Here is a 13,493-nt window from a genome sequence, read left to right as displayed (position 1 = left end):
CTCAAAATACTCAGTTATAATGCTCAATGGGAATTTTGACGGTTCTGGACCCAACACATACGGGGAGGGTACTAGAATGGGAAAGAGTCCAGTAATTTATCACAGTTATTAGGAACTATCTCCACAACAGTCATGCTGTCTGATGTCATGGAGAAAATGGTCAAATCTTTACAACACATAACTGCACAGATTGCTTGTGCATTTTAAGCAGGGGTATACACACACACACACACACACACACACACACACACAAAGTGACCATACTGCTATTTCAGATAGCATCATCATGAGTAAAAAAATAATTTTGAGGTGAAAAGAATACTAACTGATTTCAAGCATTTTAATTTAGTGAATTCTACACATTTCTTATAAAATTTGCAAACATTACAAAATTTGCAAACATTCAGATGCACAGAGAAGCAATGTGATCCTCAGAAATCCATCTAAAGTTATCTTTTCAGCCACTCACTATCCCTCAATACAATGATATTACAGAGTTAAATATTGTGCCGCCTAATTAAAAAAAATAACCCAAATTACACTTACTAGATGGCTTAATGAGTCATATTTTTGATACTGTTGCTTAAGTTTTGATAATGCTGGAAGATGATAGCAGCTGATCTTGCTGTTCTCTGATGCTTTTGAATCTCCCATACTATCTGCTTCTCCAATAGAGAGTTTTCACTGGATCTCAAAATACTGATTGATTTGTTAGGCCTATAATTAGCCAGGTGAAGATGCTTCCACAGGAGAAAAAAAAATGACCTTTCTTCCCTTAAGTTATGGATTTTGTTTTGTTCACTTTCAACAACCACAGAATCCCCAAGAACTACCAGGACATTTGAAAATGAAGTTAATTCACTCTTACAAAAAAACTCTTAAGTGCTTCCAGCTAGCATTTCTAACAGAAACACTAATAGGAACTGTTGGAACTTTTGAAATTAAGGCAAGATCTGAAAGACAAGAAAGATCTCTGCTAGAACTGTCCCCAAACTGGTCAGATCTGAAAAACAGTCTGCAATGGAAATGACCTTTTGAAAAGTTTGAAATACTGGGTCTGCATTTATACACAGATTCACAATATAGCATTTCTTAAACAGCAATAAGTTGCATGGGAGAGTTTCCAGAAGGAAATCTTTAACCATAATTATGAAAGTAATCATTTATTTGTTTACTTGACGTAGCTGCCACCCACCACATTCAATTCTGGGCTAAAGAATTTAAAAGGAAACCTTGATAAACCTGAAAAGTTTTGAAACAAAATGGTCGGATCAATAAAACAAAAACTGAAGTATTTGGGTATGATAACAGAAGACCCATTTGAAGAAAGAGCAGAGCATTTGAAGGAAATAACACATTACTAATTATATGGGGATGGCTCTGTTATGGTTTATGGTTGTGTGGAAGCCAATGATACAGTAAATATTGCGGGTGAAAGGAAGAATGGATTCAATTAAATATCAACACACTCTAGATGTCCCTCAGTCACTGAAGAAATTGAATCTGAAAATAAGCTGGATGTTTCAACAGGACAATGATCTGACTCCACTCTTGAAAATCAGCCATTGCAGGAAAGAAAGATAACCATTTTGGAATGGCCTTCAAAGTCCCCAGAGTTGAACAAGATTAAAAATTTGTAAAAAGACATCAAACCCAGAGTGTGTGCAGAGATAACTAAGAGTGCCTCTGAGCTAAAAGAATTCTATGAGGAGGAAACAAACAAACAAAAAATCTAAAATAAAGAATAGAAAGCCTGTTTGCTGGCTCAGGAAATATTTGTAAGTTGTTATTTTCACTAAAGATGCTAGAAAATATTAACTGAAATAATATCCAAAGTTCTTCACCTGCCATGTAAATTCCTTTCTTATTGTGAAACTGTAAACAACTGCATATAAACAAAAAGTATGTGTTTCCCAATTTTCAATGGGGAACAACAATGTAAAAAGTATTTTATTTATTCATTTATTTATCAGTCAAATAGCTGCCCATCTCAAGGAAGTGACTCTGGGTGACAGACAACAAATGTTAATACATCTGTTTAAATATTTTAAAAATACCAAGCCCAGAGCCCCCATTGAAAACAGCACTGAAAATTCATGCTGTGATCTCTTTCTTGTTTGTCTTTGTGTTACTTCAGCGCCGCTCTAATTTGTTAAAACAACTTTTTAAAAGGTAGCATTGAGAAGTAATATTGAGCTCAATAAACACTACAGCCACAACTTCTCAGTAAATACCTTCATCTTGCAAATGTTTTATTTCTTCAGAAAATTATACAGAGTTCAGACCAGAAATTGAGCTTAATTTCACACGCTAACTGATAACATTGGCTTAAAATGCCCTGACACGCTTGTACTTGGAAAAAGTGATGGAGAAAATTACAGGGAAATGAACACTGATGTCACACTCAACAACCTATTGTTTTGCAGAGGTTTCTTTCCGTGAACAAACTGTTAGGGAGCAATAATTGTGGAATCTGTTCACTGATCTCAAAAAATTGGTTTATAATCCACAGGCTATTAATATGAATTATGATAAAGAAAGCTGAATTTCAAGCAGCTCTCTGTACTAATAATATTCTAAGAAAAGAACACAAGTTCTCTGCCATGTATGTGGCTGTTAAAAGCACTGCATAATTCACTAAGTACAAAACATATGACCCCCCCCTCCTTTCCACACATACTCTTAAATATACTGCCACGCACTCAAAACCATGACTATTGATTTCCGTGGAGGTGGCCTTCCATTTATTTACGACCTTGGGCTGCTTTGCTTTTTCCAATGAATGACAACCAAAGACTGCCCTTACCTTAGTTTTCTTTTTCTTCATTCTTAAAACCCTGGATGCAATCTGGATAGTAGAAAGGGTTTCAGCATAGTTTCCTGCAGCTGCTGAAATGTGAGCTATCATGGTGGTACGGCAGTTCATGTTCCCAAGGGACTCTCGGAGCAACATGGTCAGCTTGCTGTCTCTGCCAAATAAAAAGAATTAAGACTGCATTAGTGAGCGATGTTTCACTAGCACTGTCAGGATCAGACCTGGGGTTTTAGCAGGATTTCATCCTTTTAATGGAATGCTAATTAGTACGGGTTCTTAACGATTCTAGTGTACTATACGTGCAGTTGAACAAGTTAGTAAATGATGGTGAAAAGAGCTTCTCTTTTTGTATATTTTCCTGCTACTGCCTTCAACAGAGGAAAAGTGACTTGTGGAAAACCAGAATTTCAAGGGAAAATTCTACTGCATCAAAACAATAAAACACAAAAGAAGAAGAAGAAGACCTCCAAAAACAGCACTGGCTTCATCTCTGCTGATTTCTTTTTGATGAATGAAGATGAGATTGGTTTCTGCCGTTTATGTTTCTGTCACATTCCGAGTAAACTAAATGGGCTCAGTTTTAAAATTCTAATGTCCTGCCACCTTTTTTCTTGCACACTCTCTGATGGTAATCAGACCTGGAAATGGTGCTGCATAACAATTGCTTTGGCAATGAAGAACCTGGGTAAATGAGAATGCTATCAGTTTATTCCTATGTGCAAATGTGAGCTGTAAAAATTAAGCAAAAGTGAGAAAAGAATGAATGAAACAAAGAAAGAAAGACCTTGCTGTTGTCAGCAGTACCTAAGACAATTCAGAAGTAAAATAGTCCCTATGTGTATTTGCTGGTGATGAGAAGCATTAATTCAGTGCTACTAACATGAGCATCCACTGGGAGCTGCTTCTGTGAAAGCTCTGCTAAAATGGATAGGAATTGAGCAGGAGAAATCTGTGATTCACTTAAAAACTATACCCCGTTATTTCTTAATGAGATTCCTCTCCTCCTGAAATGCCAAACAGCAGCTCTTCAAATGGTAATGACATGTACCTCTGACAGATTAGTCACACTGCCTTGGTTGTCTGCAAAGGAATAGATTATAATATGTATATGTATATATGTATGTCTATATGTGTGTTTGTGTCTGTGTGGAGAGAGATAGAGATATGGTATGTGTGTCTATATATGTATGTCTATGTGTACATGTAGGGGTATGTGTCTGTGTATACATATCATGTATGTTTGTGGATGTGGGTATATACAGAGATTCATTTGTAAGGATTCAGAAGCACTGTTTTTTTCCTCTAAATTTCCTCTAATTCTCCCCTGCCCCAACACACACGTTCTTGAATATGTACACCAGGAATGAAAATAATTTTGTGGGCATAGTGTTTCACTTAGTGACTGTTTTGCTTAATCATTGAGTTAGTGAGTGCTTGGCCAGTCCCTATTGTGGTCGCTAAATAAGGACTACCTATACTGTTAAAAGTAGATTTGGGGAGAAGAAATGGATATGGAAGACAAAGGAAATTTCAGAAAGAAAATAGAGTGAAAGAATGACAACAGGAAGAAAAAAGTACATGTAAATGTAAAACAGTATGAAGTGAATAAAAGGAAATAGGTTGTAGAATTTGTATGAAACAAAGAGAAAGGAACTATGTAAGAGTGTGAAGTTACATTAATAGGAAGTATAAAAAAAAGTTTGATGAAATCTTGAAGTAAAAGTATAAAAAATTTCAGCAGCAATTCATAATTCTATTATTTTGAAGTTACCCTACTGCCGCATGATTTACATGGGGACTGAACAAAATGCAGTGGCCTAACTTTTGATAAAAAGTAGGTTCAACGTGCTACACTTATACTGGGGCTACCGGACTAGTTAACAATAGACTTCCAGGTCAAACTCAAAGTGCTGGTTCATGGCTTAGCATCTGTGTATTTGGAATCAATATACCCTGCGAGTTCCTCCTAAATGGGATTTCTTAAACTCACCACTAAAAGTGAGATTAAAGAGGTGGAAGGCCAGAGGTGAGTCTTCACAGTGGTGGCCCCTATATCATGCAGTCCCCAATGAAAACTGCCATCAAAAGTATGGCAATATAAAAATTTATATATAAAATGTAAATCTTTAAAATGAGGATAAAAATGTAAGATTAAAAACATTCATAAAGTCTACTCTATTATTCTACTGTTATAGAACCAGCAATTCTTTAAAATTATTTATGATATTTGGATGCAATTATATTCATGTAGAAAGTGTTAGTTGGAATAGTCTTATCTCAATAAATTAATAACTTCCTAGAAAAAATGTTATGAAAGCTTCCCAGTATTTCTCCTTTTTATAGGTAACAAACATTCTTCTTATTTCTAAAAAGTCTTTTTAGCACATTAAACTTTTATTTCAAGGATGTGTTTCTACGCTTTTGCACTGAAAAGCTTTTAAGATATTTGTAGCCTTGATTCTAAATATATCATAAGAAATCTATTAAATGCCTGGGAAGTTGTGGAAATATATTACAGCAAGGCTGCAGACATTGCTCTGAATTGCTCTTTATCCTTTAGATACCATTTAAGTTGTTGGCTTTAATCTCTCAAGTACTTGGCTGGCCAGTTTGCACATAATGATAATCTCTCAAGTGCATTTAATGAGGTAGTAAACAATGATCAGTGGTGCCAGTTCTTCTGTCCATGACAGTGACTAAATAATCAGGAAAGTCTGTGGTTTATTTAGCATTATAAGCAATCCATGTTCCCTGATTTATTGTGACACAACTCCAATGCATGAATGAGGTTTCTAACTTTGTTTTGTTTAGCTGCTCCCCCTGGCAGAAAAAAAACATGTAGGAGCAATTAAATTGCATATATTAAAACACTTGCTAAATAATTGTATTTATTAAAACTATATCTAATGGAATATACTCTTTCATAAACATGATTTTTACAATTCCACTAGTTCATTTGTTGTTTCTAAAAAGCATTTCCAGAAACATAGCAGTTTTGCTGTTACTGGTAGAGACTAGGGAAGGGAAGAACACGATGCGGGCAAGAAAGAACCAGTTTATTAATGCAGATGCTTAGAAGCTGATACCTGACTTGAGCACTGATGTATTTACTTAGACAGCATGACGCATCCACATTAAGAAGGGATTAGGAATGCCCTGTTACAAACATAACAATTAAGACTGCTCTTGGTTGCTTATTTGCCTTAGAAGGTAAGTCTGCTGCTTTTTAAGAATGTTTGTTTTTCTAATGGAAAAATGGAATAATATAAGTCCGTTGAAAAAAGAAGATGAATGAGAAATCGTAACACTGCAGGAACTTATGCAGATGAGGAAAGACCATCTGACATGAAACCTAGTTCTGGAGAAAGTTTAATGAAGGACTGTGCTCCCAATATAAGAAAATTGCAGCCAAGCTCCATCCATCCATCCATCCATCCATCCATCCATCCATCCATCCATCCAATTTGTAAAGCCAGTCATCTCAACAGTGACTCTAGATGGCAAATAAAAAGTGAAAACAATTACAATAATACAAAATTTAAAATATATAGCAGCTTAACCGTAAGGAGGGAGGAGTTTTTATGTGCTCTCAGGCTGGGACCAAGTTTTACTTTCCAAGCAGGAGCAACAGTTTACTTAAATACAGTAAAAGCATTGGTCATAAATCAAGTCACATCCACTATAAAAGAAACAGAGGAGGGATCTGATACTGTTTGTTTATCCTTCATAGAAAACTAGCATAAAAAAGAAGGGGGAGAGAGATTATAAGCACACGGAAAATTTCCATAAAATACCTAGCTTCCCTTTGTCAAGTCGACATAAACCAATTTTGAAAATTTTATTTCAGATGTGTGCATTTGTGGGTATATGTACAGTGAATGTAAAATAACCTTCAGTTCATAGGCCATCTGAGGGGGAAAAAACCCTACCTCCTTATTGGATAAATTCAATAACTAAACAAGTTATAGAATTAAAAACAACTGGCTAAAACACGTCTTTCTTTCAGGTAAATACAGTATAGAATTTATATCAGGTACTATATTATTATATGTGAATATAATGAAAAGTTACAAAATTACTTCTTAATTATTTGTTTCTAAAAAGACTGAAGATATTGATGCAACAAACCAAATTGTTAGTTCCAATGGATAAGTTGATAGTCACTTTCTCATCATATTTAAACTAAGTATACAGACTATTACAAAGTTTGGAAGTTTTGCAGATGTGTCCAGTACTCTGTACATGATATTCTGGGACGTAAACAAAAGTCTGTTAAGTCCACAATAAAACAACTGTACTCATTTTGCTGCTGACCCGACTTAGATTTGAACTGAGATACGCAAAAAGTTTGTCATACAGACTTATATATTCTCTGTTCATCAAGAAATATTGTAATATCAAATTCTGTATAATAGTAACCACCATTCCAAGCATAACATGTGTGGAAATTATTAACTTCAGTGCAGAAATCAATATCTAGCCTTTTATTTGCTCACATTTCCCTCAAAGTAAAACATCAAATGTCAGAGCAAAAGGGCAACAACAGATTACATTTAGGTCTCCAGGGAATATGGGGCCATCATCAGAAAAGTAATGTAGTCTCTCTACAGACTACACATGATGGATGTACTTCGTTCATAAACCCTCTTTACATTACACGGAAATCCATCCTGGGTGTTGAAATGTAACAAATTAATCAAATTGCCCTCATAAAGAACAGATGGTTTTATTTTTAGCTATACCATCTCTATTCAAACCAACTCATTTTTCTCTAACTTTATCTTGGTGATTCTTTCTACTTTGCTATAGGCTACAGTCAGCTGACTCCCTCTTATCCTATCTAAATCTGGCTTCCAAGAAGAAGCAAGCAAAGGAAAATGTTGCTAATCACACAATTTGAGTACGCTTTGTTCTTTATATTCAGACCCATTTTCCTACCAATTCTGTACTTTTCTATGAGTTATACTAATGATGGAGGGCTTTGCTATTTTTTTAAATCTCTGAATAAATGGTACCAGTCTCATATAACTGCTTTTATTTTTTTGTAAATCAATGAGCAAAACCACTAGTCACATACTGTATAACTGCTTTTGTGATTTTTCAGGTTGCAATTAATTAATTTAGTTCATTGGATTTTTAATTTCACACTTTACAATCTAAATATAACAGCAGTGTTCCTTCAGAATAAAGCAAGCTGCATTTTTATTATATTAAGGAAAATAATTTAAGTTATGAAGACATTAACTTAATTCGTATAGGGAAGATGATTTGCTGAAAATGTAGTCTAAAAAAGATACAGGTAAGTAATATACTACAAACATTTGGAAGAGGCTGGTTGAATATCCCATCATAGTTCTCTTTTCTTACAATCATCTTACATAGTACTATTTCTGAAAATGCCATTAGAAGTCTCTGACTTTGACGTTTACTTTGTCAGTGACTGACCAGTGACTTTGTGGATGAACTAAGCAATCAATACTCTCAATCAATTGCTCCAGACATCTTTTATTACCAATGAATTGTTCACCAACTCAGATCTTCCAAGCTGATAGAATATTTGGATTGTATACTGTCAGTTACATCTGCTTGTGCCAAATCTAAACAACTGTGGAGTAGAACTGTATCATAATGATGCCTTGTATATTTTGTATATGGATATGCATGTATATGGACATACAATATCGGCAAAATCACAGAACAATTTTTGATGGTGGACAGCTGAGTGAGCTTCTTATGGGTAGAGAGATGAGGAACTGTTGGCTTCCTTTATAGAAAATTTTGACAATTCTTAAAATACCGTAAGCCAATTTTAATCTGCTCAGGATGTCTAGTGTGGATTTTCAAGTATAGATTGGTATGGCTCATTCTGCTTGGTTAAAGGAATCAGCAGCCCTGAAATTGGAAATGAAGTTACTATGTTTTAGGATTATCTTCAAACCAGCTCTAGTCCACACCAATCAAGATTGGTTAAGACCAAATTTCAGTCTGACATTTCTAGTTGGTTCATATTTGGAGTAGATTTAATTTCTGTCTTTTATTTGGAATAAACATTATTTAAAAAAGGACTTAATTTGTAATCTCTGAAAGAGATTACAATCACCATATTAAGTTTATTCCTATCATAGACACAGCTGTATTTTCACTGGAGTTGGAAAATACGTGAGAGATCAGATTGAATTAGAACTACAGCCTTTAGATTAATTGGTTGGTTGAAAGGAACAGGCAGAATCTCCTTAATAAATTAAGAGATAGTACATAATCAAATATCCCCAGCCCTGTGATCATCTGGTCCTTCTTCCCATATACCAGTGGTGGCGAACCTTTTAGAGACCGAGTGCCCAAACTGCAACCCAAAACCCACTTATGTATCTTCGGGTGCCAGGTGGGCGTGGTCATTGGGTGGGCATGTGGGCTGTGGTGGTAACAGCAGACTGGGTGGGACTAAAAAGTTCAATCAATCAATTCCAACTTTGTGAGATCTTTTTTTTTCCCGCGAGAAGTTGAAATTGATTGAGTGAACTTTTTTTTTTTGCACACGGTGGTGGAGGCCTAAAGCGAAAAGGTTTTATAAAACCCAACTGAAGCCTAGGACTGGGGTGAGGGTGCGTGTGCCCACAGAGAGGGCTCTGTGTGCCACCTGTGGCATGCGTGCCATAGGTTCGCCACCATGGCCATATACCATAGTAACTTGGTCTTGATTATTCAACCAATTACTCTTGTAACTTGAACTGACTGTTCTTACTGCACATCATTTTTGCATTTCCAAGAACTGAGCTATTGTCAGTCTGCTGGTTTCAGGACCCTAGACAAATTTAATTCCAGGAAAGAAATCTCTCAGAACCCTGATTAGTAAGATTTGTGGGGGGGGGGAGATTAAAGTAGTAACCCAAGAACTTCAACAAATACTGTACTTTCAAATGAGAAACCTAACTACTGTATAGGCAAATCAGAGTTTTATTTTTCCTCACTCTTTTTTCCATGCGAAGGGTTGAGGAAGCTTGTCTTTTTCATGAAGAGGAATAGACTGCACTACTGTCTATCATTCCTAAAATTTATCTGCTTGATATAATACAGTGATTTCAAATGAAATAAGTACCTTATACTACTTTCTCCTTCTTTATTCCCACTAAACTGTCTGTCCACTAATTGGTTTTAATTATTCTGATGCTATTGGTTTTAATTATCCTGATCCAATTCTTATTGAAGTAATAAATTTGTATCTAGACTAGAAGCATTTCAGACTGCCGATGGACAGGACTTATATTTATTATTGCATTTTCTTATTGCTTTTATTCTGTTTTATTGCCCAGAGTTTTCATGGATTCTCTCCCTTCTAAATGGCTAAGATATATACATAGCTTCCTTCTTGACATTGTTTAAGGCTTAGAAATGCTGTGTGCACACACAAAAGAGGATTCCTTTTCTTTTTCCACCAGGAAACTTTTTTTCTTGAGGTTTGACTGTAATGTTACAGTCTGGTTTGGAAGCATCACTCCTTCAGACAGAAAGGCAGTACAGAGAGTAGTGAGGATGGCAGAAAAGATCATTGGCTGTTCTCTCCTTCCAATCCAGGACATAACATGTAAGCGTTGCTTGAATAGGGGTTGTCTGGGACACTACACATCCTCTTCATGACCTGTTTTCCTTGTCACCTTCTGGGAAGAGGCCTAGCAGTATCCAAAGCAGAGCATCCAGATTCAGTCGCAGTTTTGTTCCATACAGTATTAACTTTGTAAACTCTGAAGCTTCCTCTTTCCACTATGTATTCAAGATGGACAGTGATTAATATTTATATGTTATTTATATGTAAGGATGTAGGTTTATACATACATTGTATATAACATGTTCAAATGTGTGTTATGTATATGTACACTTTTGACAGCAAGCAAAAAAAATCATTTTTAATGTGTGCCAATGTGCTCACAGTAAAAAAATGACAATAAAGGTTGTATTTCATACATGACAGCCCCCTATTTGAAGACTTCTTAAGTCCAGTTCAAGATAACCTTCCAAGAAATCAGGCCTTTGAAATTGGTGTTCAACAGCACCTAACATAGATCAAACAGCTATCTCTAATGCCTGCCATTTATTAAGATTTCTTTCTTGTGATGATGTATATATTCTGTTATAATTATTTCTACTCAGAGATAGTAATCGTTATGGTGCATCTATGCTTCTAACATTAGTATCCGCAAATTTTATGCAAACTCATTTCCTCTTCTGGACTTCTCTCGTGCCCATGCATACAGCCATCTTAATCAAGCACAAATTTATCACCTTGGTGAAAAGTCTTCTCAGTTCTTTTCCTACAGTTAGATGTATTTCTTTGATTGTAATATTAGTGTATGAAATATCAAATATTCAGAACCCATTTAAAAAAAGCAAACTTGGCAAAAGGGAGGTATAAAAGAAATCCAATGTAAAAAATAAAGATTTTCCCCTGCTCATGGAATATTATTTAGTCTATCTTTTATATTTTATTCCAATTGCAAACATATTAAATTTTCACTAAGTTTTTTCTGCTTTCCTTTTTCATCTTTTCCATTACTTTACAGATTCTACCCTCCATTCTCCAAAAGAGAAAGGGATGAAAACTAAAATTAAACCATATGCATTACAAAATGCATGTTGTTATCTCCTGGTGAGAAACAATCCAATGGCTTTTTAAAAAAAATTATATAGGAAATGGAGAAGGAAATGGCAACCCACTCCAGTAACTTTGCCATGAAAACCCCATGGATAGTACCAAAAGGCAAAAAGATATGATGCTGGAAGATGAGCCCCTCAGGTCGGAAGGTGTCCAATATGCTACTGGGGAAGAGCAGAGGGCTAGTACTAGTAGCACCAGAAAGAGTGAAGCTACTGGGCCAAAGCCGAAAGGATGCTCAGCTGTGGATATATCTGGTGGTGAAAGGAAAGTCCGATGCTGTAAAGATCTTTTCTCCATAGGAACCTGGAATGTAAGATCCATGAATCAAGGCAAGCTAGACGTAGTCAAACAAGAGATGACAAGACTGAACATCAATATCTTAGGAATCAGCGAACTAAAATGGACAGGAATGGGTGAATTTAATTCAGATGACCATAAGGTATACTACTGCAGGGAAGAATCCCTCAGAAGAAATGGAGTAGCCTTCATAGTCAATAAAAGAGTAGGAAAAGCAATACTGGAAAACAATCCCCCAAATGACAGAATGATCTCACTTCGAATTCAAGGCAAACCAATATCACAGTAGTCCAAGTCTATGCCCCAACCACTGGTGCTGAAGAGGATGAAATTGACCGGTTCTATGAAGCTCTACAGCACCTTATAGAATCAACACCAAAAAATGATGTCCTTATCATCATGGGGGATTGGAATGCTAAAGTAGGAAGCCAAAAGATAACCGGAATAACAGGCAAATTTGGCCTTCGAGTACAAAATGAAGCAGGGCACAGGCTGATATAATTTTGTCAAGATAATACAATGGTTATAGCAAACACTCTTTTCCAACAACCCAAGAGACGGCTCTACACATGGACATCACCAGACGGTCAACACAGAAATCAGATTGATCATGTGCTCTGCAGCCAAAGATAGAGAAGCTCTATACAGTCAATAAAAATAAGAGCAGGAGCTGACTGTGGCTCAGATCATGAGCTTCTCGTTGCAAAATTTAGACTTAAATTGAAGAAAGTAGGGGAAAACACTAGGCCACTCAGGTATGAACTAAATCATATTCCTAATGAATATACAGTAGAGGTGACAAATAGATTTAAGGAATTAGATCTGATACACAGAGTGCCTGAAGAACTATGGATGGAGGTTCGCAACATTGTACAAGAGGTAACAACTAAAACCATTCCAAAGAAAAAGAAATGCAAGAAAGTAAAATGGCTGTCTGAGGAAGCTTTGCAAATAACTGAGGAAAGAAGGGAAGCGAAAGGCAAGGGAGAAAGAGAAAGATACACCCAATAGAATGCAGAATTCCAGAGAATAGCTAGAAGAGATAAGAATGCCCTCTTAAATGAACAATGCAAAGAAATAGAAGAAAACAATAGAATAGGGAGAACCAGAGATCTCTTGAAGAAAATTGGAGATATGAAGGGAACGTTTCATGCAAAGATGGGCATGATAAGGAACCAAAATGGCAGGGACCTAACAGAGGCAGAAGAGACTAAGAAGAGGTGGCAAAATTACACAGAAGAACTATACAAGAACGAGTTAGCATCCCTGATAACCACAACGGGGTGGTCACTGACCTCAAGCCAGACATCCTAGAATGTGAAGTGAAATGGGCCTTAGGAAAGCTGAGCAACAACAAAGCTAGTGGAGGTGACATTATTCCAGCTGAGCTATTCAAAATCTTAAAAGACAAAGCAGTAAAAGTGCTACACTCAATTTGCCAGCAAATTTGGAAAACTCAACAGTGGTCACAGGATTGGAAAAGGTCAGTTTACATTCCAATTCCAAAGAAAGGCAATGCCAAAGAATGTTCAAACTATCACATCATTGCACTCATTTCACATGCAAGTAAAGTTATGCTTAAAATCCTACAAACTAGACTCCATCAGTATGTGGCTGGAGAACTTCCAGAAGTATAGGCAGGGTTTTGAAGAGGCAGAGGAATTAGAGATCTTATTTGTCTCTTGAGAGACGTATATGCGGGTCAAGAAGCAACAGTAGAACTGGACATGG

At 36.1% G+C, this 13,493-nt stretch overlaps 1 protein-coding gene across 1 annotated transcript in view; it reads right to left on the bottom strand.

Annotated features, from left to right (window-relative positions):
• LOC120300699 (kinesin-like protein KIF26B) overlaps positions 1-13,493 on the bottom strand; it is a gene marked incomplete at its 5' end in the record, with an annotated part of 121,150 nt that overhangs the window by 28,967 nt on the left and 78,690 nt on the right. Inside the window, one exon of the mRNA XM_039327024.1 lies at positions 2,807-2,969. Within this exon, the coding sequence (XP_039182958.1) occupies positions 2,807-2,969 (163 nt within the window). The remainder of the gene's footprint in view (positions 1-2,806; positions 2,970-13,493) is intronic.

The sequence above is a fragment of the Crotalus tigris genome, unplaced genomic scaffold (assembly GCF_016545835.1).
Source record: "Crotalus tigris isolate CLP2741 ecotype Arizona unplaced genomic scaffold, ASM1654583v1 scf7180000024349.2157984, whole genome shotgun sequence".
NCBI lineage: Eukaryota > Metazoa > Chordata > Lepidosauria > Squamata > Viperidae > Crotalus > Crotalus tigris.
The sequence above is the reverse complement of the archived record's forward strand: the minus strand, read 5'-3'. Positions and strand labels throughout refer to the sequence as shown.